The 23,865-nt window shown below is 37.3% G+C and overlaps 1 protein-coding gene across 8 annotated transcripts in view; it reads left to right on the top strand.

The window, feature by feature from the left end:
- nhsl1b (NHS-like 1b) overlaps positions 1-23,865 on the top strand; it is a 116,292-nt gene that overhangs the window by 68,559 nt on the left and 23,868 nt on the right. For 2 of the 8 annotated variants that reach the window (XM_056240070.1, XM_056240065.1), the window contains exon 1: positions 5,413-5,866. The exons of 5 other annotated variants lie outside the window; for them this stretch is intronic. In XM_056240070.1, the coding sequence (XP_056096045.1) occupies positions 5,542-5,866 (325 nt within the window). In that variant the 5' untranslated portion in view covers positions 5,413-5,541. Of the gene's footprint in view, positions 1-5,412; positions 5,867-23,865 lie in introns of those variants that run through there. One more of the 8 variants, XM_056240067.1, reaches the window with a different exon arrangement.

Genomic DNA, 23,865 nt, shown 5'->3' with positions numbered 1-23,865 from the left:
TAAAATAGTCCGAGTGACTGCAGTGGCTCAATCTTAAGTTTATCAAGCGACGAGAATAGTTTTTGTGCACAATAAACAAACAAAAATAACGACTTTATTCAACTAATCATTTCCTTCTCTGTTCGGCCGTGATATTTCACGTAGTGAAACTACGCAAAGCTTCTGTGTTGTACGTCACGCATCACACACATGACCAGCGTCGGCCAATAGTGAGCCTACGTGTGACCTGCAACCTAGAAGCTTTGCACAAAATCACTACGTGAAATATCACGGCCCACGGAGAAGGAAATGTTTAGTTGAATAAAGTCGTTATTTTTGTTTGTTTTTTTGCGCACAAAAAGTATTCTCGTCGCTTGATAAACTTAAGATTGAGCCACTGTAGTCACTCGGACTATTTTAACAATGTCTTTCATAACTTTCGGGCCGGTCAGTTTCGATCCCTTAAGAAGCCTATGGAGGAGTGATCCAGCTCTCAGATTTCATCAAAAATATCTTAATTTGTGTTCCGAAGATGAACGATAGTCTTAAAGGGGTTGGAACAACATGAGGGTGAGTAATTACTGACAGAATTTTCATTTTTGGGTGAACTAACCCTTTAAGTCAGATGTAAAAGATTTTTTAGAGCAGTAGTAGATAATTTTTATGGCAAACTCCCCTTTTGCAGTACCGTATGTTGCGTCTGCTGTCACCTAAAAAAATAAAATAAAATAAAACCTATTGAGGAATACTTTTGTATGTTATTAAATTCATATTTTTCAACATCAAATAATTAGTTTGAATAGTTCTATTGTTGTTTTGTCACTTTGAGTTCATTTAGTCATGACTACTAGATTAAAAGGATTAAGCATATATCAAAATATTTGTAATTATTAAGTACAGGGATATATATCCCTGTACTTGATAATTTAAAAATGATAATAATATATTACTACATCATACTGCAACTCATTGTTTATCATTTTTTACCTTATTTGCATTTGACCAACTATTGGCTATTGATGTTTGTTTTTTTCTGGCATACACCAATATAATTTTCTGGCATGCAACGATAAATAGATTTCTGAACTCATAAATGTTGCCCTACTTCTGGAGACTTTTAACGATGAGTGAATTTTCAGATGGAAGAGCAGATCAAGCAGTAAATCAATCTGCCTCATTAGAGAAAGACGCAGGTTTGTTTCTTGCATAACCTTTGATTTGACCCAAGATGCTGCCTCCATGCCAATGTACTGGATTTCTTTCTTCTTTCTTTTTTTAAAGTTTGAAAATGTGGTCTGACCAGATTGATCTGCTAAATAGATGTTTTGCTTTCTATTTTACTGCAAAATGAAGGAACAGAATTTTGTTTGGGAAATGTAGATTTCTGATTTAACTGGCACTTACTCAACCAGATGTAGTGTTCATACTGATGTGTCAGTGAGGATATGTGTGTAGAGAGTTTGTTTGTGTCTTGTTTGTGTAACAGGGGTGAACTTTAGCCATGTATGCGAGTTGTTCATTGTTTAGATATACAACTGAGACCCTGTAGCTATGCATGGGAGACCTACATAAACTCTAAGTTCAGAGTTAGTTAACCTATATATAAACTAGTGCTAAGACATGTAAGACAATTATAGCAGCCATGTGAAGCAAAACAACATTAGAGACACGGTTACATGCACCACTGCCGGTAGTTGGTCCGATTTAGTTTGAATTATTCATGAATATTTTTAATTTCTTTTTATTAATAGTGTTTTGTTTATTTTGTATCTCTGGAAAATTACAAGTTTTAACTTTTGTTTTATTTTGGTTTTAATTGACTAAATTGTTCCATCTGCCTATGATGACAGGGAACCTTTATAGATGATCAGAAAAACTTTAGTCGTTGTACGTAAATCAGACATCAGGCTTCTTGTCTAATTGGGTGGTTCTTTTGACCTTTGGATTTGGAAATTTTGTGTTTTCGTTCAGAATTTTGTTCACAGTGACATTTATAGTATCAGATCAATTTAGTTTTTGTAATTCTTTTATACCCATGTCTTTATTTTATTTTTTTAGTTAAAATAGTTTTCAAACAAAAAAAGTTGTCTTTATTATATTTTAGTTCATTTTTTATATTTTTTATTAATTATTGTTCTTATTTTATATTCTTTTTACATTTATTTTAATAATATGAATTAATTAGATCTTCGCATATGAGAACATTTAACAAGGTTGCAAAAATAAAACACTGAGTTGCAGTGTGTTGTTGTTGTTGTTGTTGTTTGGCAACTTCTTGTTAACCTTGATTCTGTTTTGGTAATTACCCTCCATGACCTCCTCGATCCTGTTATACTACAGAGACACCTGTGCTTCTGGTATATGAGAGGTTGTGACTCCCAGGTTGACATCGCCTACACTTTGACCCCCACGAGGAGTTCTCACGCTTACTGTCTGGCACATTCCTTGCTGGTCATTTTACAGCATGCTAAGTGCTATGTTACTTCAGACGCCACTTGACAGTCAAATACTTTTGTAGTATCACATGGTTTCCGAAGAACGTCTGATATTTTCTTAGAATTTCTGTAGATCTTAAGCTTTTGTTGTGACACTTCTGTAACTGTTGAAAGGAAAGAGGATGAGGGTAGGGTATGTGGGTTAGTTTCAGTTTGTGCCAGATGTTAGGCTAAGTATAACAATATGGTGTGTATATTAATACTTGAATGCAGTTTAATGTTGTTCAATTTCCCATCCACCGCTAGAAGGCGCTGTTTCTCTCTTTGTAAACAGTCCTGTTCACTAAGCTGTGATTGTCAGAGCTACGCAATTGGCCATCTCAGCAGCACCCAACATAATTCACTTTAATCAGATTGTATTAAGATTAGCACACGTGATTAAATGCTCATATTAAACAACCTGACTGTATAGCAGTGAACTCAATCACTTCTGATAGTACAGGAAGTCTGATTGGTTTTTTCTTTGGCTAGGTTTTCGGCTGAGTCTCTGACTGAAAATGTAATCATTTTTTTAAGGAAGTGATTTATTTTATAGAAGTTATGCCTCTGTTTTCAGAAAGAATATCGTTTTGGTAGCTGTTTTATAAGGATCTTGTGGTTTAATGTGCGATTTAGACTAAATCTGGTATAGATAATATGTAATTCAGTGGGAGGCTAGCTCTTTGTTTGACGTTTACCTCAAAGCCAATAGATATCAACCTGATTCTGTGCTGGCGAGGTGCTTGTGCTTTTGCTTTTAGGCTTAATTACCTGTAACATGAGGACATCTATGTGACTGTGTGTGTCTGACTGATAATCTGGGTTAAGAGATTAACCCGAGTTGAGCAAGAGGAGCCAAACACTGACCAAAACGATGGTGGGATAAATAGGATGATGGTGCGCCCTCATTTGCGTCCAGAGAGGTGGAGAGATCAGCAATAGCTTCACAACTGCGGCCTCTCACATAACCCAATATCAGATCCCAAAAACTGTTTGAAGTAACACATGAAGATTTCTGTGTTAACAGCTTGAGATTTTTTATTAATGTTTTTTTTTTCTCTAACCGCCATTGCTTGAAACATCAGTTCTCCAACATCTGAAACTTTCTAAACTGAGTCCCTGTATAGTAGCGTTTTTGCTTGTTTTATTATTTAATTTTAATATTGTTTTATTATTTTGTATTGTTATTTTTAATATATCATTTTAACCCCTTAACTGTCACCGTCCCGCTACCGGGACACCTAACTTTACTTCACTATATTTCTATTAAATCCTAATCTAATTATGACAAATTATATATTGTTGGAAAGGTCAAAGACTTCTAAATAGATATTCTACCACTGTTTTGTGTTACAAATTATGTAGGAAGAGTAATCGATGAATTTATGACAAGAGTGCACCTCAAAAAATCTGCATCATAACAGGAGGTCTGACCTTTGTCACAAAAAGTCGATGCACCCATTTTTTTAATCATTGAAACTTCTGTTTTTATGCTAAAAGTTCATAATAAAACATATAATCTAGTATTTTTCAATAAAAAATTATAATATAATATTATCCTCTAAAAATTATAATATTATCCTCTAAAATATAATATTATCTTTTTTATCGCCTTTTTTATTATATCACATATTTTAGTAGTTATCATAAATTAGGTATCATTTGAAAGCTTATAAACTCAGAATTCATCCTGTGAAAACCGTTTTATAATTGAACGTTGCGTTACCATAGAAACGGTACTCTAAATTATTTTATCAGGCTCCTCCCCTTTTAGGCATCATTATATTTCATAATTTATGATCAAAACCTTTTCTAATCTTGACAAAACACATATTGTCAGAAAGGTCTGTGTCTCAAGGTTCCAAATTTTGTGACAGAATTGATATTTGGACAGAAATGTATTAATTTGTTAAGGCAGAATGTATACAACTAAATTCAATGGAATTCAATGGCACCCGGTGGCTATTTTTGGTACTACGCCTAAACAAAATCTCATGGGAACTTCAAATTTTGTGATATCAACTTCAAATTTGGAACATAACTTGGTTAGATTTATGGCTTTGATTTTATAGTAATTTTAGACTAAAAAATATTTTGTAAAATATATATTATATAAAATAAAAAATATTTAGTACAGTATATTTGATTTACTGTAAATTTAAACTTCCATAACTTTTTCATACTTTAATTTTTTGAAGTGTTCTCACTTCAGCAATAATCTGCTGAGTGTTTTCTTTAAAACAAGACCAAACTTGGGTATATATTCCAAAGCATTCTTGAATTACAACCATTTAAGTTTGAATAGTGCATTTTAACCCCCATTCTCAAAAGGGGGGGTGACAGCTAAGGGGTTAATAATATAATTAACACTTTACAGTAAGGTTCCATTTGTTAACTAGTTAACCACATTACAAAATACTTCTAAAGCATTTATTCATTTTAATGTAATGTAACCAAAGTTTTATCTGTTAATATTATTGAATGATCAGAGCAAACATGACCTAAAAATGCATCAACTAATGGGACTTCATTGGAAAGTGTTCCCTTAATATTTACTAGCAGTTCCAAACATATAAGAACATTTAAAAAGGAAACAAAAAACAAACAAAGATCAATTTCCTTTTCTGTTTCTTTTTTAACAAAAAGATACATTTTTGAAACATTTTTTATTATGACCATCTAACATTTTAAACTTTCTTGTTCTTGATGTTGATGAAATTACAGAGTAGCAGAGAATTTATTTTTATTTTTTTGCTTGTTTTAAATATGCAACCCTGTGTGTAATCTGACACTGCAGATTGCGGCTTTTGTTTGCGCAAATCAATTCAGTTCAAGCAGCCTCATTCAAGCAGACCAAAAGAAAAGAGTACGGAGAGGAGGAGAGGGGTTTGTCTTCTGGAGGTCCACTGAGAGTCCCTCATGTGCTGCAAAGATCAAGCCCCGCCCACTGCCCCCTCCCCCTCCCAGGACTGAAGACAGGAGGGCAGGGGACAGATCTGAAGTCGGCGGATGAAGGAATTAGGTGAGAGGGAGGGGGTCAAATCTAGGACCGCCCCCAGGAAAGCTCCGGGCCTGAGGATCCTTCAGCATGCTGACATATGCTCAACACCTCTCTCTCGTGCATGTAGTGGACTGCTGCTTCCAAGAGCGGGATGCCAACCTTTGCACCTGCAAGATGGGCAACACTCCACCCTCACCGCTCCAGTCTTCGACCCTGGATCCAACCCAGACCCCCAGCGGCAGGAGCGAGTGCGGCATCAGACGCAGACTGCTGGCCTCGAAGGTCCATCAGAGACCCGAATCACTATGGACCCCTAAACCAATGCTAAGAGTGGAGGGCAAAGGATCACAAGGGGACACTCTCACTCGCTCTCAGTCCTGTTGCAAGAGGAACTCTCTATCTTGCTTTCCCTGTGAGTAAAAGGCAATATTTGTATGATTTTCAATGTTGTAATAGGTTGACTAGTGTCATTCTAGAGAATTTAGTAGCTAGTTTAGTAGCTAGTTGATATGAATGGAAACGTCCAAATAACAGTCCAATGACAACTTGACAGCACTGAATATGTGTTGAAAAGGTTTTTTAAAGAGAGCTCATCCACATATGATGTTGCAATCTTGTATGACTTTCTTTCTTTTGTGGAACATAAAAGAAGATATTCTGAGAAATGTGAATACAAAAACTGATTAGGCAGCACCTTTTCTGAACTTTTAAAAGTCCTTGCAAACACCATTTACGTTGCTTTTAGCGGCTGTGCTTGCTTGTGTCAGAACATGCCGCGTCCGCTGTCATCGTCTTTGGTGTGACTGCTTTTGTCTGAGGCGTATAAGCCAATCGACGCACAGATTGTTCTGTTAAGACTTTGTGACCTTTGACCTTTAGAGATGTGACTGAATATCTTTGGCTTGACCCCATGGGGCCCCTTCTCTTCCTGTCCTTAATAAGGTTAGCTTCATTCATTCACTCAGTATCGCGCAGAAGGCCATTTATTGATCTTTCATAGCATCACACATATGGACGGTTGGCCATTTATGATTTACCGATAAATGCGATCAATGAGCGACTCTAAAGGTTATAGTATGAAGTGTGCCGGAAAAGTCAAGTGCGAAAGGTGAGAGAATGATAGATGTGGATGTATTTATGGTGTAGCTGTTTAAGCCCATTTCGAGGAGTCTTTAATCATGCATAGTGTTTAGTTGTCTAGATAGGCTCTTTAAACATATGTTTGCATGTATTGATTGTCTATAATGAGTCATATCAGATGCTCAGATACAGTAGAATGATAAGAAACAGAAGAGATCTGACCCAGATGCCCATGGGAACCCGTGACAATAGGAAACAGCTGACTGATCTTTCCTGATTCTGATGGAGGGGACAGAACTGACCCAGATACAGCGTCCCCATCACCTCACTGAGTCAATTATTATCTGATGAAACCAGTGAAGGGGAGGAAACGGGACGGAGAGGTGAAGAGGGGAACAATGAATGAGTGTGAATGGGCTTCAGTTTGAAGAGGTGTGATATAAAAGATGGAGATACTTTATAATGAAAAGGACAAAAAAAAGGCTTTAAGGGAGGTTTAAGACATACTGTGTGATTGAAACTGTATAGAGATAAATGGACATGCCAGTGACTACAGAAAAAAGAACATTTGTTAGGGGAAAAAAGCTTTGAGCCATACATATTAGCTTCAACACAATACGTTATGCCTGTTTTCTGCATAGTGAATGATAATATGATCAATTCCCATAGACTCACAATGAAACGGTTGTAGCAATCTTTTCTTGTGACTTAAATCCAAGTGTAACAGATTACTGAAAAGGAAAAAATGTAGGGTTTGGTTCTATGTATCGGTTGTTGATTGAATTTTGAGATGTGAGCATTGCACTCAAAAGTGTAGTCAGATGAACGCAAGCTTGTAGGCGGGGGTTTAAGCAGATTAAATGATTGGAGAAGTCCTGCATACATCACCTGAGAGAAGTCTTTCATTGATTAAACATAACAACTTAAAAATTAAACATGCACGGTTGAATTGCTCACAATAAGGTCTATAACATGCATTTAGAAAATAGAAATTAGCTGAATTTTATTTTCATGCGCTTATATAAAGATGGGACTTTTGACTTGGGCCATTAAGCATCCACCTAGTACCCACCCATAAGACCCTAGCAATTTATTTGGATAGGCTGCATATACCATCGCCCTCGCAACATTGCGACATCTTTTGCACAGACAATAGTACTCGACTCACGTTTACTTTAGACTGTTTGTATTTCATTTTTTTCTAAATGGTTTAACAAATGTATTGAAAAATATACATTTCAGTTTTTGTTACATTTAATTGCATGGGCTGTTGTGGTCTAATTGTTTCTTCTCAAGAGAGGTGCTCAGTGTCTGTAGAGTTTAGTTTTAAAGTTGATCTGGGTTGCTCTAGTGTAATTGTAGAGCCGATGGTCTGAGCTAATGTATTGTGACAGCTCAAGATGCTCCATAGATCAGCTCTGCTTTGTGTTTAGCATACTACTCTACTGTCATGCCCTGCTGAATTAACAGTCTTAGTATATATAAGTGTAAACTCACACTCTATCTCTCTTTCCTCTCTTGCTTCTCTTTTGGCAGTTATTTTTCTTCCTTTCTCTGAATCTTGTATTGTTCTGTGACACTTGTCATGGATGAAGTAGGGTTACAGTATAAGACGCTGAGCAGGTGTTTCACAGATCTCTGCTAAGCCGAGCTCAAGCAGTGTGGCCAGTGGTTGGTCAATTGTTCTGTATATCCTCTCAGGGGACTGACAGAAACTGGCAGGAGCGGACACTGAATGAATAATGTTTAAAGAAATTCATTTCTCAAAGGAGTTGGAAATCGGAGGCAACGTGCATTGTTGGCAGAAGCGATGAGAAAATCATAGAAGATGGATACCCTGGAGAATCTGAGAGTCTGATGTACAGTAGATGGTCAAAGCAAAATACTGTCCATAAAGTGTTACAGAGTAGGGCTGGGTGATAAAACGCTAACGACAATATAATTTCTTTGATACAGTTATAACAAAAGTGTGATTAAAATACTAAAAGCAGAACGAAACAGCACTATTTGAACCGCGCCACACTGACCATTTATCTGCTTGGCTCAAACGACAGCGCAGCGTGAGTTTACTCGCTGATCGGTCTCCATCACAAGACCACTAATGAGATCCAGTGGGAAGCACTCAAATTCCGTGAAGAAAACTATTGTCTCGGTGATACAAAAACTAGTTTAAACCAGATAAAACAGCGCAGACATTCTGAACAGCACTGACAAACAGGAGAAACATTGTGCCATGAACGATCCAGTTAGAAGGCGTTTCAATCTACAAATCACCATCATTTACCATGGATTTACTGTAGTAACACTAACTGGTCGGCTCACATTGTACAGCGTCTCAACGGGAAAACTCTCGGTGCTCCAGATGGCCAGTCCACCCCTGAACTGCACCATGGTATTATGGCAGAAATGTGGTATATTCATATTGAATTTCATTATATTATTAATGTAGACATGTATTAAATGAGTAATAGAATATGATTACAGTATATATTTTTTTTAAGCTATAGCATAATACAAAAAAAAATTTAGGCTATGGTTTTTCATAACAAAAACAATTTAGTTACATTTTTACCATGGTAGTAGGGTGTAAAAAAGTATAATTTGACATTTATCGTGATAATTATTAGGGGTGTAAATCGGACATTTAATCACGATACGATACGATATCGATTCTCTCAGCCAGCGATACGATATTTGCCGATACCTCAAAAAATTCTACGATTCGATTACGATTCGATTCGATTCAGGGCTATATCGATCAATTAATCGATATTTAGATATTATGTGCTAAGTGTACACAACCGGTTACGTTTATTAACTCACAATACATCCAAAAATATATAACATGAAAGTTTAATTAAACTCTTTGAAAATTGCACACCCTCTCCCAATTGGGACATTTACAAGTTGTTTGTTACAAGTAAAAAAAAAAAAAAAACCTGATATATGAAAATGAACAAGAACGGAGTTATCCGTTTTTGCAAATGAACTCTTCTGTTATATTAAAGTTAATTGAAAGGATTTATATATATATTATATATAGGCCTATATATATTTATATTTGTGTGGCAAAAGCAGATAACTCCACATTTCATGTTTCAGAGTTAAACATTGCCAAGTATTTGCTATGATACATAATAAAACACTTGGATAATCTTTGTAACGTTAATCTCCTCAGCTGATATAGATGATAAGCTGATAAGATCACTTTTAGTCAGCTTTGACGAAACTCCTCTCAGCTAGCGCGTCTTTTTAAAGTGACAAGTAGCCGTGTCATCTGACCTGAATACTGCGCACTGATTTGCTAAAACAGACTTTTTGGGGCTTGTTGTTTCTGCTGTAAAACATGAACTCATGACAGTGGAAAATACTTTTGTGACAAAGGCTTCAGTCAATCTTGTCAGGCGTCTATTTCAGCGGAGAAAAGTTGCGTGAGGATGTGGAGTGTGTAAAATAAAGGTACCGTACATCGATATTTTATGTGTGGTATCGATGCATCGTATCGTTAGATGTTTGATCGATGCATCGATCCATATCGATGTATTGTTACACCCCTAATAATTATCGATATCGACGGATATGAACATTTTGATTGTGATAATTGTTTGGGCCATATCGCCCAGCCCTATTAAAGAAGTACCAGGAGTATCTAGGCCACCAATTTAATATTATAGTCATCATCCAGTTCCTAGAGGATGATTATGATGGTGAATGAGTACCTGGATTTATCCAGCATTTGTCCGTGAAGCATCGTTTGAGACTCCCAATATAAGAGCATGTATTGGCATTAGCGTGCTCATCCTGGCCCCAGCGGCCACCTCAGGGCAGATTAAGGATGACTGACTGCCCTGATGACCATCAGACCCCTGCTTAAGGAGGCCAAAGTTATTTTGGTCCGTTGCTATTGTTTGCAGAGGTCCTTGTATCCTTAATCTCAGTGAGGAATTGTGGGTAGCCTCAGCCCCTTGCTGTGAATTGTGAATACAAAAGGCTTCGTCTTTACCCTGCCTAACTAACTCTTACAGTTCAGTTCTGCAGCATGACAAAGGCACTTTGTTAATCGTCGAATCCCCTCAGGCATGCACATATAACCCCTGCTGATGGCAGGACTGGGACAAAAGAAACCTCATTGCTTATGTTACCATTCCTTAAAGACAGGTGGATTCTCTTACTCCTTTCCTTTTTTCATCTCCCTCTCTTTCTGTCCCATTGCCTTTCTCTCTTTCTGTCTTTCTCCCACCCCCACCTCTTTCAACATATGTTTCCGTCCCTCATTAAGAGTAGGGGTGGAGCTACTCAACTGTAAAGAAGTGTCACTGTGTGAGGTCAGTGTCCTGTGTTTTTTGAGGACTGAGAGCTGTCAATCATTGTGGAAGGCTGCTGCTTTTGTTTTTAGATGACAAGAGTTTCTTAATTGTTAGTGATGCTACATACTTAGGGTTACAACAAACTCTAACCCCAAGTATCAAACACTGTGTCCAACTGTCTATGGCCATGAATGATACCTAAAATTGTATGACTTGTTGAGGTGAGATATTATTTTTAACCAGTCATACTTATGGTTTTTATACATTGGACAATAAACAGGGCAAAACGACAGGTCACCACTAACAATTAAGAAACATCTATTGGTATCACTTCAATAGCCTTATAAACGGGCTAATTAATAAATTGTAGCGAAGTAATGGTGGGACCTCACCCCACCCTACATTATTAATACTAGATTGTTAAACACAAGTAAAATAAAATGTATCCATTGCACAAAGGCATTTTGACATTCATGGCACAAACAATTTTACAGTGTGTATATATACAAAAATATATATTTTTATGTATAATATGTCTAAAAAAATGTAGATATAATATTGGGGTGTGTATGTGTGCGTGTCTATTAAAATGTCCATATCGGTGCCATTTCTTAAAAAAACAAAACAAAAAATAAACATGGATTTACATTGAGAACTTTGAAATAGAGTATCAGAGAGACTTAAGGGCAGGCTCTTTTGACTTGGCCACCATCTTCAAAAACCATAGGAACATCCAGAACCATAGGAACATCCACCCTAGCTACTGCATAGCAATGCCCCTACAACCAAAGTCTTACGGGGTTGCAACAACATGAGGGTCAGTAATAATGAGAGAATTTTTGGCTGAACTATCCCTTGAACTGACATTGAAGCAGACACAGGTGTATGTGAGTGGTTGCAGGGCCATTGCTATGAAGTAGCTAGGGTCTTCTGGATGTTCCTAGGGTTTTTGAAGATGGTGGCCAAGTCAAAAGAGTCTGCCCTTACGTCTCTATGATACTCTATTTCATAGTTCTCAATGTAAATCCATGTTTTCTTTGAGTTTTTTTAAGAAATGGCACCAGTATGGATATTTTTGGGTGAACTAACCCTTTCTGTTGTGAATCAGATGTGAATCTTAAATCTAAATGTTTGAGTGGTCTATTCATCACAGGCCAGGCTCTCCAGCCACATGCACTGCATCTGTAATGGGTCCTACATTAATTAACTTTAGGGAGCATCTTCATGTGGCTCTTTGTATTGTGTGTTGGTGGAGGGTGACAGGAGGTCACTACTCTCATGTCGAGACTGGAATGTAATTGTGTGTGTGTGTGTGTGTGTGTGTGTGAGAGAGATTCAAAAATGGCTCACTCCTGCTCTGCATACACTTCTATCACATTAGTGCCTCTCCATCATGATAAGACTGGGTCTAACTGAGTCCTTCGGGCTTGTTTGGTTTAGTTTAGGTACTAATTGGGCCTGCCGTTCCATCATTGCAGCTGTAATTAAGTTTTGGTTGGCTGATTAATCGCTTTAGGGGATTGAGGGTTAAGACTAGTTTTATTTAGTGCTGGACATCAGGTGTTTGTGGAGTAGACAGAGGGAGAAGAAACGATAGATTTGGAGTTAAAGTGATTTCCAAGCATAGAAAAAATCTTGGGAATTAATAAAATCACAAAAAGTGATTGGAAAATCATTGATCAAAATGTGTGGCCACTGGCCAGTAATGTTATCCTACGTTTATTGATCACATGTTTATGCCTTGCAAACCTAAACGTTGTTGTTAATTCAAAATCATTGTTTAAAAATTGTGAGACTGATTTGTGATCATATTAAAAATATCTGTTAGATCTGGTTGGGAAAAATGCAGCAAATGTACAGTCGTTCTCAGAATGAATGGCACCCCTGGTAAATATGATCAAAACTGGCTGTAAAAAATAAATCTGCATCATTTATCCTTTTGATCTTTTATCACATTATGAAATAAATATTTTTCTCCAAAACACGTTGGCCACAATTATTGGCACCCTTTTATTAAATACTTTTTGCAATCTCCTTCTGCCAAGATACCAGCTCTGAGTTTTCTCCTATAATGCCTGATGAGTTTGGAGAACACCTGACAAGAGATCAGAGACCATTCCTCCATACAGAATCTCTCCAGATCCTTCAGATTCCCAGATCTTCTCTTCAGTTCACTCCACTCATCAGGTCAGGGAACTGGGACGATCATGGCAGAAGCTTCATTTTGTGCTCCGTAACACATTTTTGTGTTGATTTTGATGTTTGTTTTGGATCGTTGTCTTGATGGAAGATCCAACCACGGCCCATTATAAGATTTCTAGCAGAAGCCGTCAGGTTTTGATTTTTTACCAAACCCATCTAGCGTGTTTGCTGCCAAAAAGCTCTTTTTTTAGTTTCATCCGACCACAGAACCCTGTGCCGTTTGAAGTTCCAGTCGTGTCTGACAACTAAATATGCTGGAGTTTGTTTTTGGAGGAGCGAGGAAGATTTTTTTCTTGAAACCCTCCCAAACAACATGTGGTGATGTAGGGGTTGTTTGAATTTTTTTATTTTTTCTTATAGGCTTTCTGACCCCAAGACTCAACTAATCTCTGCAATTCTCCATTTGTGATCCTTGAAGAGTCTTTGGCCACTCAAACTTTCCTCCTCATCACGTCCATTAAGGCAATATAGACACACGTCCTCTTCCTGGCAGATTCGTAACATCTTTAGTTGATTGGAACTTCTTAATTATTGCCCTGATGGTCAAAATGGGGATTTTCAATTCTTTAGCTAATTTCTTACAGCCACTTTCTATTTTGTGAAGCTCAACAATCTTTTGATGCACATCATAACTGTATTCTTTGGTTTTACTCATTCTGATGGATGATTAAGGGAATTTGGCCTTTGTGTTTCCTCATATTTAAACTCCTTTGAAACAAGAAGTCATAGTTAGACAATTTTATGTTCCTAGTCACCCCGGTGTGCTAAAAAAAAGGTAAACATGAATGGGAATATACTTCAGAGATATTTTACTCGTAAAAAATTCTAGGGGTACCAATAATTGTGGCCAATGTGTTTTGGAGAAAAACATTTATTTCATAATGTAATTTCCCCCCCGATTTTCAATTCTTTTACTTCAATGAAAGGTTAGATATTTTGCAAATTTTTTTAATGAAAAATCAAAGGGATAAACGATGCAGATTTACTTTTTACAGCCAGTTTTGATCATATTTACCAGGAGTACCATTAATTCTGAGCACGACTGTATATATATATATATATATGTATATTATATGGGCCAGTGCCCATGCCAGCAGCCAAACTCCTTATTGTTTAGCCCTGATCAGTGTTGTGATTTTCTTTTCTCCACAGATACAAACACTGAACCACACTGTTGTATCCATCTCTACCTGTATCTTATTTCAGGTCTGTTAGTCATCTCACAGCACACTACAGTGCGTTTCCCCTGTGAGCAGGGTGTCAGGTAATTAGGTTGCAGGTCATCTCTAAGCAGAGGGCTCAGATTCAGAGCATGAGGTCTGACAGGCGCCACATTAATTGATCGGTTCCCCAAAGCCGTATGTCTTAAATGTGCTAAATGACATTAGACGAAAGGTCAACAGGGGTTAAAAGGCGGGGACAGGCTACTTTCACCCACCATTAAAGATAATTGAAGTGAATTGTTTTGGATAATTTATACAGTGAATGCCAGGCCAGCCCCCATGGCCATGGAAAACAAACCTGTTCTTTTTTGCACTGATTTGTCAGTGTATCTGATTCAGTCTTCCATTATTCACTTTTCATTTTCCATTCAGCTCTAGGTTAGGTTGTATTACAGTAAAAAGTCTCCTATTTATATACCATGTGTTGAAGACACACACACCTCAGTAACAGGATTTGGACGCAGCAGATGTTTGTGATCTTGAAGCGGACAGGTGAATCAACAGAAGCTGATTTAGCTTGAGCTCAATCTTTAATTAAGTCTCATTAACTCTGATAAATAGGTCTGCCTGTTGACCAGCATTTTATTCATCTGGCCACATAAAAGCTCTTAGGCTTTGTTCACACTGCACACACAAATCAGATTTGTTTCTTACCATGTGATCTTTAGGACTGATTGTTTGCACGGTTGAAGTCAGGTTTGTTCACACAGTGTAGACAATATCTGTGAATATTTTTTGTGAATATGTCACAGAGCAACATGACATGGTCTATAAACTTAGTGTTTTAGTCCAAGCTTTAGTCCAACCATGCAAAGACCTTTGATCTTATACATCGAGAGAGACGAGAATAGAAGGATTTAGGCAGTGAGAGTGTCAAAGATGTGAACAGAAGATGTGATGCTACCGTAATGCTGCTTGGTCTGCACAAATTCTCAAGTATTGTTCTTATATGCCGAACATGAAATGAACACAGAGTGAATGCGCTGGAAACTTGACTTACAGAATGGGCCATTTAGAGGAGAGTGAAAGTCAACTGAAAGTTTTGTTCAAACCTATTGTAACCACTAGATGGCGCTGATTATACAGTGTTTCACAGTCCTCTTGACACCTCTGCCGTTGGAAAGGCTTATTGCTAACATTTTAAACGTAACATTAACTTTATTATTTACATTGACATTGTCCAACATGTATTATTCAGTGTTTTTTTAGTACTGTTTATTTATATACTAATACTGTTTATTAATATTTTGAATTATCTTTAATTTAAGATTTAGTAATTTAATGTACTTTTGCAAATTTTTTATTAGTTTCTGTTTTATATATATTTTGTATAGCTTTAATTAAAAGTTGTAGTTTTTATTTGTTTTATTTTTAGTACTTTTAATCCTTCAACTATGTACTGAATTCAGTGAAGAAATTATTATAATTAGATCAACCTACGAACTAAAAAAAAAAAAAAAAAAAAAAAAACATAGCCTACTGCTATTTGCATTCGGTGTTGCAAAGATGTACACCTATTTGGATACAGATAATTGTTTTTGGTGTTAAAGAGAAATATGTGGGCCCTCTCAAAGGTAATCCCAGAAGCGTTTTAAAGTTCAATATTTGATCAGTGAATTACCCAGACTCCTTTGGGAGTCCTCAGAGGGAGAGGCAGGTTATAAAAGTGATCCTAGGATCTATATGAAATGAACTCTCTTTTAACATCTCTGGTGCTTCATCATATTGATAGGACACAGGAGAGGAGGAGGAGGGGACGTTTGAGTGATTTCGAGCCCCTTCTTTCATTTTTTCCTGCATAATTCAGAGAGAGAGGACAGGTTTGTGGGATAGGATTACTGGATATACAAACCCCCTTTACACAACCCCTCACCCTTGAGCTTGCACTTGAGGCTCTATTTGCCACTTAACGGAATGAGTCTTTCCAAATTCAGGTGTCCACAAAGATGCCTATTTGAATATTTTCTCTGCTTCAAGATGGCTAAATGATAGCCTTGTCGGTAAATGAGCATAAATGGTAACGATGGATAATTAAGCATTATGTGTTTTAATGTGGAGTGAAAATCTGCAGCACTATCATGGCAGCTGTCACGTGTGTCTTACTTATTAAAAGCCTGTTAATTTGCACATCCTCATGCTTCCATTAAGAGTCTCTATGGACTGATCCGTAATTGTTATCTCTCCCAATTTTCCTCTTTATAGATATGTCTCTACCTATGTGTGTGAATGTGTGTGTGTCTGTGTGTGTTAGTAATGCAGCATATGTATGCTCAGAATCCCTGATCTCTCATGTTAATGACAAAAGGGATAGATTGGTGTCCCGTTGGTGCATCCTGGCATCGTCACGTCCTGTTTCCACAGCAACAGTGACTCCATCTTCTCCCTGAGGCTGAAGTCTCAGTGGAAATTTGACTAAAATAATGTTGCAAATCCCTCACATGGTTGCATTTGACTAATTGGCTGTTATATTTCTCATTTTCTCCCTGCTTGTTCGTTTTTGCAAAGTTTTATCAGTTTGAAGTGTCCTATAAGAGCTCTGTTACTCCTGGCAAATTCCTTTTGTTGTTCATCAAATCCCGGGGTTTGTCCAGACAGAATCTGATGAAGTTTGAACTCCGGAAGCAGACTGACTTAATCATGCACCATTTCTCTCCATCGACTACCGGTTCCTGCCTACAGTGCCAAATATGGGTCATTTTGCTCCAGTACATTGGAATCACACATATTTACCCCCCCATCCCCCCTCATCATGATTACGAGCTCGATGGGAAATGTCGCTCCATGCTGCTTATTGTCTCCTAATCAGGCCTAGCCATCCTTCAGCTCATTGCTTTTGACGCTCTTTGGTGTGAGAGACCCGGGTTCGAATCCACTGCGAGACACCAATGTGTCCCTGAGCAAGAGACTTAACCCCTAGTTAAGTCCAGAGGCGTGCGACCTCTGACATATATAGCAATTGTAAGTCGCTTTGGATAAAAGCGTCAGCTAAATGAATAAATGTAAATGTAAATGTCAGTGTTGATTGGCTGCAACATTTGCTAGGTTGGATGAGCATTGGCCATTGTAGAGCGAAGTTGGTTAAATTCACCTTCTCCATTACAATAATTCAGACTAGAACCTTACCAACCCCTGATGATCCATTAATATGCTGCAGCTAATACTGACAAACCTGAAAGTGAAAACTTAAGGTGCCCTTTTATTCTTAAATATACACTACCATTCAAAAGGTTGGGATCAGTAAGGTTTTTATTCATTCAATTAATACTTTTATTCAGCAAGGATGCATTAAATGGTTCAAAAGTGATAGTAGACATTTATATTCTTACAAAAGATTCAAATGCTGTTCTTTTGAACTTTCTATTAATCAAAGAAAACTGAAAAAATGTTTAATACATTCCAAAAAAATGTTAAGCATCACAACTGTTTTCAAAATTGATCATAAAATGTTTCGGCCGAAGCAGACGTTTAAAGGTGCTCTAAGCGATGTCGGGTGACGTCACTTCTTGTTGACGTTCGAAGTATTGTCAAACAAAACGGAGGCTAGCTAGACCCTCCCTCCCCCTGTAGTTTTACTAATACTTCATTCAAGGTGTAATGTCGCCAATTTAGATAAATGGTTTCATATAATGCAGACCAGAATGCAGAAAAAGAGAAACATTACCAGAAAAACACGATAAAACGTTTCGCCACCTGAGGTTATAACTTTAGCTCTATAAGGGAGTGAGGCGGTTGTTATAGCGAATACAACCCCGACAGGCTGATCAGGACCACGACGCCAAGCCATGTAATAATAGCAAGATAATGTTAGCTTTGCGTTTCCCAGTGAGCATAAACAACGGCTCCGTCGTAAACAAATTTAGTCAAAGTTGCCAATTAGGCTATGAATGAACATTCAAATTCATAATAAACAATCATTCACACAAACTGTCGCCCTATGTGAGTTTGCTTGATCATTTACAATAGAGATGAATAGCTAGCTGCTAGAAACATATGTTGTATTCACCAAAGTTAGCGCTGACTGCATTGTTCTAGCTAATTATATCATTGTGTTTGTTAGGCGAACATGAAAGTCCATTTAGAAAAACCAAACTGGATTTACCCACCTGTCCGGCAAAAACAGAGCTACCTGAATGTCGGATTGGAAGCTCTCCTGTCGGCGGAGTTCTCGCCACCTTTCAAAAGCTTTTCCAATGCGTTCCTTCTCCTTTTCCCTCTTCTTTGCATTTTTGCAAACGGAACGTCGTCTCTTTGGTCTTGTGTCGGCCATATCAAACTTAGAGTTATAATTCTAACTTCCCTCTTCATGCTTCTCTCTCCTCCACACACCCCCATGTGTACGCGCACTAACCCCCCAAATCCTTCTTGTCTGTTATTGGCTGGAACACTGTTTGTTTTGTTTTGTGGAGCGGGTTGCCCCAGTTTGTTTTTGTTGCCGTTTGTGGAGCCTGAGGTGTCTACAGAGACCACTTTTTTTTTTTACAGTGTGTTCAGGGGACAGGCAGCTAGCGGATAGTGAGGAGATGTTTGCTGTATGTGACAAAAAAATGTTTTGGCCTAAAAAACATGTGACATCGCTTAGAGCACCTTTAATTGGCGCTTCTCCGATGCGATGGCACGTTCAGCTGATATGGTTTCTTGAATCTAAAATCTTTTAGTCTGTGCTGTATTCTGTTCATGCATGAACAAAACTGCAACTCAGTTTTAACTATTTGAGCGTTGATTATTAAATAAGTTTCATTGATTAATTGATTTTTTTTCTTCTTTTTTTTCGGTTTTCGGCCAAGTGCATCCTGAATTTTCGGTTTTGGCCCAGAATTTTCATTTCGGTGCTTCGCTAATTATAAGAAATATTTGTTAAATATCAAATCAGTATATTAGAATGAGTTCTTAAGGATAATGTCACAGACAGATATTTTCAATTGTAATATTTCACAATATTTCTGTGTTACTGTATTTTTACTATACAGCCTTGGTGAACATTAGAGACTTCCTTCAAAAACATTTGAAAATGTTATGTATACTGTATATCAGTTATAATGCACACTGTGAGCCAGACATCTTTTTCAAACACAGTTTTATTTCAAAGAATAGTCTTGATCTTTAATATGTTATTGAATTTGTCCCGCATATCAAAGCAAATATCACATGTGCATTTGCAGGACGGTCTTTGTCTCAATCTTTAATTTAATCAGGACTAGACAGAACACGCGACTTGTCCACCCTGATGAATTCAATGAGCTGCATTAGAGGTTGATCATGTGATGAGACAAGCACACAGTCTTTGAAGCATCAAATTGACATACTATCCCCCATGACCTTTTACAGCCAGCATCTCCACCTATTGCATTTAATTTACAAAAGGCTTGAGACAAAGACTGCTTTCCAATTATTTGAACTGTCGCTCAAATCCATATTGCAGGAGACTTAGTTAGACGGAGGTGTGTGTGCATGTCTGATGTGTGCTGTGTGTGAGGTTCACTTGTTTCCATGCATTCTGCCTCATCTAATTCTCTGTACTCTGTGCATTAGGGAAACAGAGAGCTTTGTATACTTTGGCAGGTCATCGCAATGGAACATCTTCAGCTGATGAGGTGCCATGAGACTAGTGCTCAAACTGAAGCTTTTCTTCAGTAATGGCTCCCCTCAGACAGCTGCTGTACATGGGGTCCACAAGCACGTGCACAAATGCTAAACATGTTTATGCATTTGACAGATGTTTTTAAACATGCATTCCAAGTATGCATTTTTATTAGTATGTGTGGTCCCGGGGTATTCAACCCTATGCTCTACCAGTTGAGCTCCAGGAACCCCAAAACATACACTACTACTCAAAAGTTTGAAGTCAGTAAGATTTTTTTTTTTTAAAGAAATTGATACTTTTATTCAACAAGGATGCATTGCATTGATCAAAAGTGGGAGTAAATACATTGAAAACGTTACAAAAGATTTCTATTTCAAATCAATGCTGTTCTTTTGATGCTGATGCTGAAAATTCAGCTTTGCAATAAATGACATTTTAAAACTTTATCATGTTATATACGAGTATATCATGTTAAATGGAGAGAAATGGGTTATTGCCTTTTAATATTATTGAAACAGAAAGGCACAAATAAATTTCAGTCAGTCCTTAAATCTCCCCACAAAGCAGACAGAATTACGGCTCTCACCATGTCTGAACAAAACTGCCTTAGTGTCCAAACAAATGTCTCTAACGGATCTAACTCCTCATAGAGAAACTCGCTGAAAAGACTTTGTGTGAGGGGGACACATTAACAGCTACCCGCCTGGTGTCCTGTAAAAAAGCAGGCCATTGCACGCCTGTTTGTGTTTAGAAAACGGACTGTTGTCGGTCTTATTTATAGCCAGCCAGGGTGGTTATTCTCTTTTAGACAAGAAAACAGAAACAGGCTAAATATAACTGTTCCTGGGGTGCAGGAAGCTGATTGGACATGAGTGAAAGCAAAAATAAATAAATAAAAAATTCACACAATAGTAGGACTACATTTGGTTATTTTTAGGAATCATTTTATTTTTTTTATGATAAAATCATTTCCTCTATCCCGGTTTAATATTATATGCAGATACAACTGTAAGCAAGTGGTTTTCTGGTAGTAAAATGTAATTATATATTTATTTAATCTGGTTAATGATTATCATTTTTATTTTTACACTTTTTAAAACTTTTTTGATCATTTTATATGAACTTTCATATAAGGTCTTTCCTCAGAGAGACTCCTGTGAAGCTGGGGGGAGAAAATTGCACTTTTACTTAATTCCTATAGGAGTTTCTCAGGAGTTTCCCCACACTAACTAGTGATCTGAATACATTTTCTGTGATTTTTAATTCATAAAGAAGCCGACTCATTACTCGCAACAGCTAATGCTCTCCCCTCCTTTCTGATCGTCCTTCCCCCCTTTGAATTTGGTTTTATTGCATCTCTCTTTCATGCTCAGCTTTTCTGTGTTCTCACCAAGGTGTGGCTTTCTGAACGACTCCACTTCAAAGGGAATCATTTTTCTTTTCTTTGTGCATCTCTGTTTTTTCTCCCTCCTTTTTTGTCAGAACTTTATTCATCTCATCAGTTCGGATGGCGTTTGTTGTCTATTGAAGGTTCTCCTCCCTCAGTTAGCTTGTACGTTATGTGTGCTTTATTCAGTCTAGCTTTAACCATTAGACGTTCGTTCTCGTTGACGATACAATAGCGGGGAATGCCTTCACTGAGAGGCCCAAGCCTATTATTCAACACAATGCTTGACCTTTTATACACACACATACTCTCTTGCAGACACGCTACGGCCAGACATGGCTTGAGTCTCCTTTTCAGGACACAACACAATACATCGCTACTCCTGCATGAACACAACTGGCTTGAGGAAACTTCACGCGGGATCGGTGGAGTGTCAAACGCTCGAGTGCTCTGTCTGGATGTTTCTGTCGTCCTAGCAGACCAGTCCTCTGTTAACAAGCCTTATCTGCAAATCAAACTAAATGCTAATAAGCCCAGGCCTGATTTCAAACGCTTTCCAACCCTGCAGCCTTTTATTGCCCTTCTTTCAGAACCAAGTTGGCGATGTTTGTTTTTATGCAGATTTCTCTTGTCTCATGTGTGGCAGTAGACGGTTGATAAGTGTTTTACTGCTACTGTGAGGGATTGAGTGATTTGTTATGGGTAAATACAAAGTGTTTGGGATCTGAAGCAAAAGCAGAGTGTGTGTGTGTGTGTGTGTGTGTGTGTGTGTGTGTGTGTGTGTGTGTGTGTGTGTGTGTGTGTGTGTGTGTGTGTGTGTGTGTGTGTGTGTGTGTGTGTGTGTGTGTGTGTGTGTGTGTGTGTGTGTGTGTGCGTGTGTGCGTGTGTGCGTGTGCACACACACGGATGTTTTGCATTAACAAAAGATTCCTCTTGACTCATGTTGATGACCTCATCAGCTCTAGGCTTCCACTGTGACTACTGAATTTTATTTTTTTTTATTATTTTTTTTTATTTATTTATTGTGTCTTCATAGTCATTTTCCCCCCATATTTAAATTCAAACAATTTTAAAGTACTTTATAAGTGTGATTATTTTACGTATTTTTTTGCCAAAGTATTAATACTAATAGTAAATTATATTATTATATAATACAGTATGCTATCAAATAAAACAGGACAAACTAAATACAGAAAAAGTGCCAGGAATGGTAATAATAATTAATATATATTTTTAATTATTTAAATTTTAAATTACATTTTCATTTACATTTATTATATTATTTCTTAGTATAATAAATAGTATATATATTCACCTATATATAGTATTATAATCAATACAAAAATGTTAATAAAATAGAAAAAGGCATTAAAGGGATGCTCCACACAAAAATAATAATAAATAATTATCTAAGTATTTACTTACAGACACACACAAAAAAGATTTTTTTTTAAATAATCCACATTTGAGTATTGACGCCACTGCACAAACAACCGTCACTTCTTGCACGCTCACAACGTGCTTACATCAATCTTCACAGAATCTTTTTTTTTGGATGAGAATCCCTTTAATGAACATTACAATTAGAGAACAGATATACAGACTTCTAGTAAATATGGCCGTCAGTGTCGTGATCTGAGCATGTGCATCTCACAGTGTGTAGTTTCTCTAGCTCTTTCTCTTGCTTTCTTTCTATAGCGGCCCAGTGATTGCTGAAGTTGCAGGTTACTCATTAAAACAAGGCAGACAAAAGTTAGAAATGAGAGAAATGAATGTGTATAACTATTAGTCTCTTGAGAGTTGTTTGATTGTGTGTCAGATGTGTGTGGGAAAGTGGCCCTGTGTCATTAAGACTGACCTTGAAGAGAAGAAAACAATCTTTCTAGCTAACCTGCAATTATATATGGATTTATGTGCATGTGCTCTTCTGCTTAATCTCTAACTTCTCTGAAATCCTGATGCTGCAGTTGGTCATTAATTCTGTTTTTCTCCTCAAAGTTCAAAGGATTAGTTATCTTGCCATGACACTTATTTGTGGATCAAATAAGGTTTCATAGCCTGCAAAAACAGAAGACCCCAACTTTCTCTCTTTACTCCAGACTAACTGCAGATTGAAAATGCAGAATATTTGCATTAGTTGTGGCAGAGTATCAGTGACAGCTGTGTTTGTGTTCAGAATGTGAGAGCTGACCTCAGTAAACTGAACAAACACTCTGAACAGGTTCAGTGCTGGCATGAGGTCTCCTCGTACCTGCCACACTCTCTGTTTCTCTTTTTCTAAGATAAATCAGACAAATGCTTTTAAGATCGGACCAACAAGCCCACAGGACAGGGTTTAAGGGGAAAGAAGAGGAAAAATCAATAGGGATTACGTTAATAAGCATCAAAAGCAATGGCAGGAGAGTGAATAAGAAATGGGGGAGGATAGAAGTTTTTGAGAGGACAGAGAAATAGAGAGATGGGCAAGATAAGAGATGAACAGTGTTACGCATAACAAGTAACGCAAGTTATGTAATCTGATTACTTTTTCTAATAACTAGCAAAAGTAATGCATTGCTTTTAAATTTACAACAAAATATCAAAATAATAAAGTTACTTTTTCAAACAAGTAACGCAAGTTACTTTTTTTTC

This window comes from Rhinichthys klamathensis, unplaced genomic scaffold (assembly GCF_029890125.1).
Source record: "Rhinichthys klamathensis goyatoka isolate OS25496 unplaced genomic scaffold, OSU_Roscu_1.1 h1tg000579l_1, whole genome shotgun sequence".
In the NCBI taxonomy this organism is placed as follows: Eukaryota; Metazoa; Chordata; class Actinopteri; order Cypriniformes; family Leuciscidae; genus Rhinichthys; species Rhinichthys klamathensis.
Note: the sequence above shows the minus strand (reverse complement) of the source record. Positions and strands in the feature narration are given on the sequence as shown.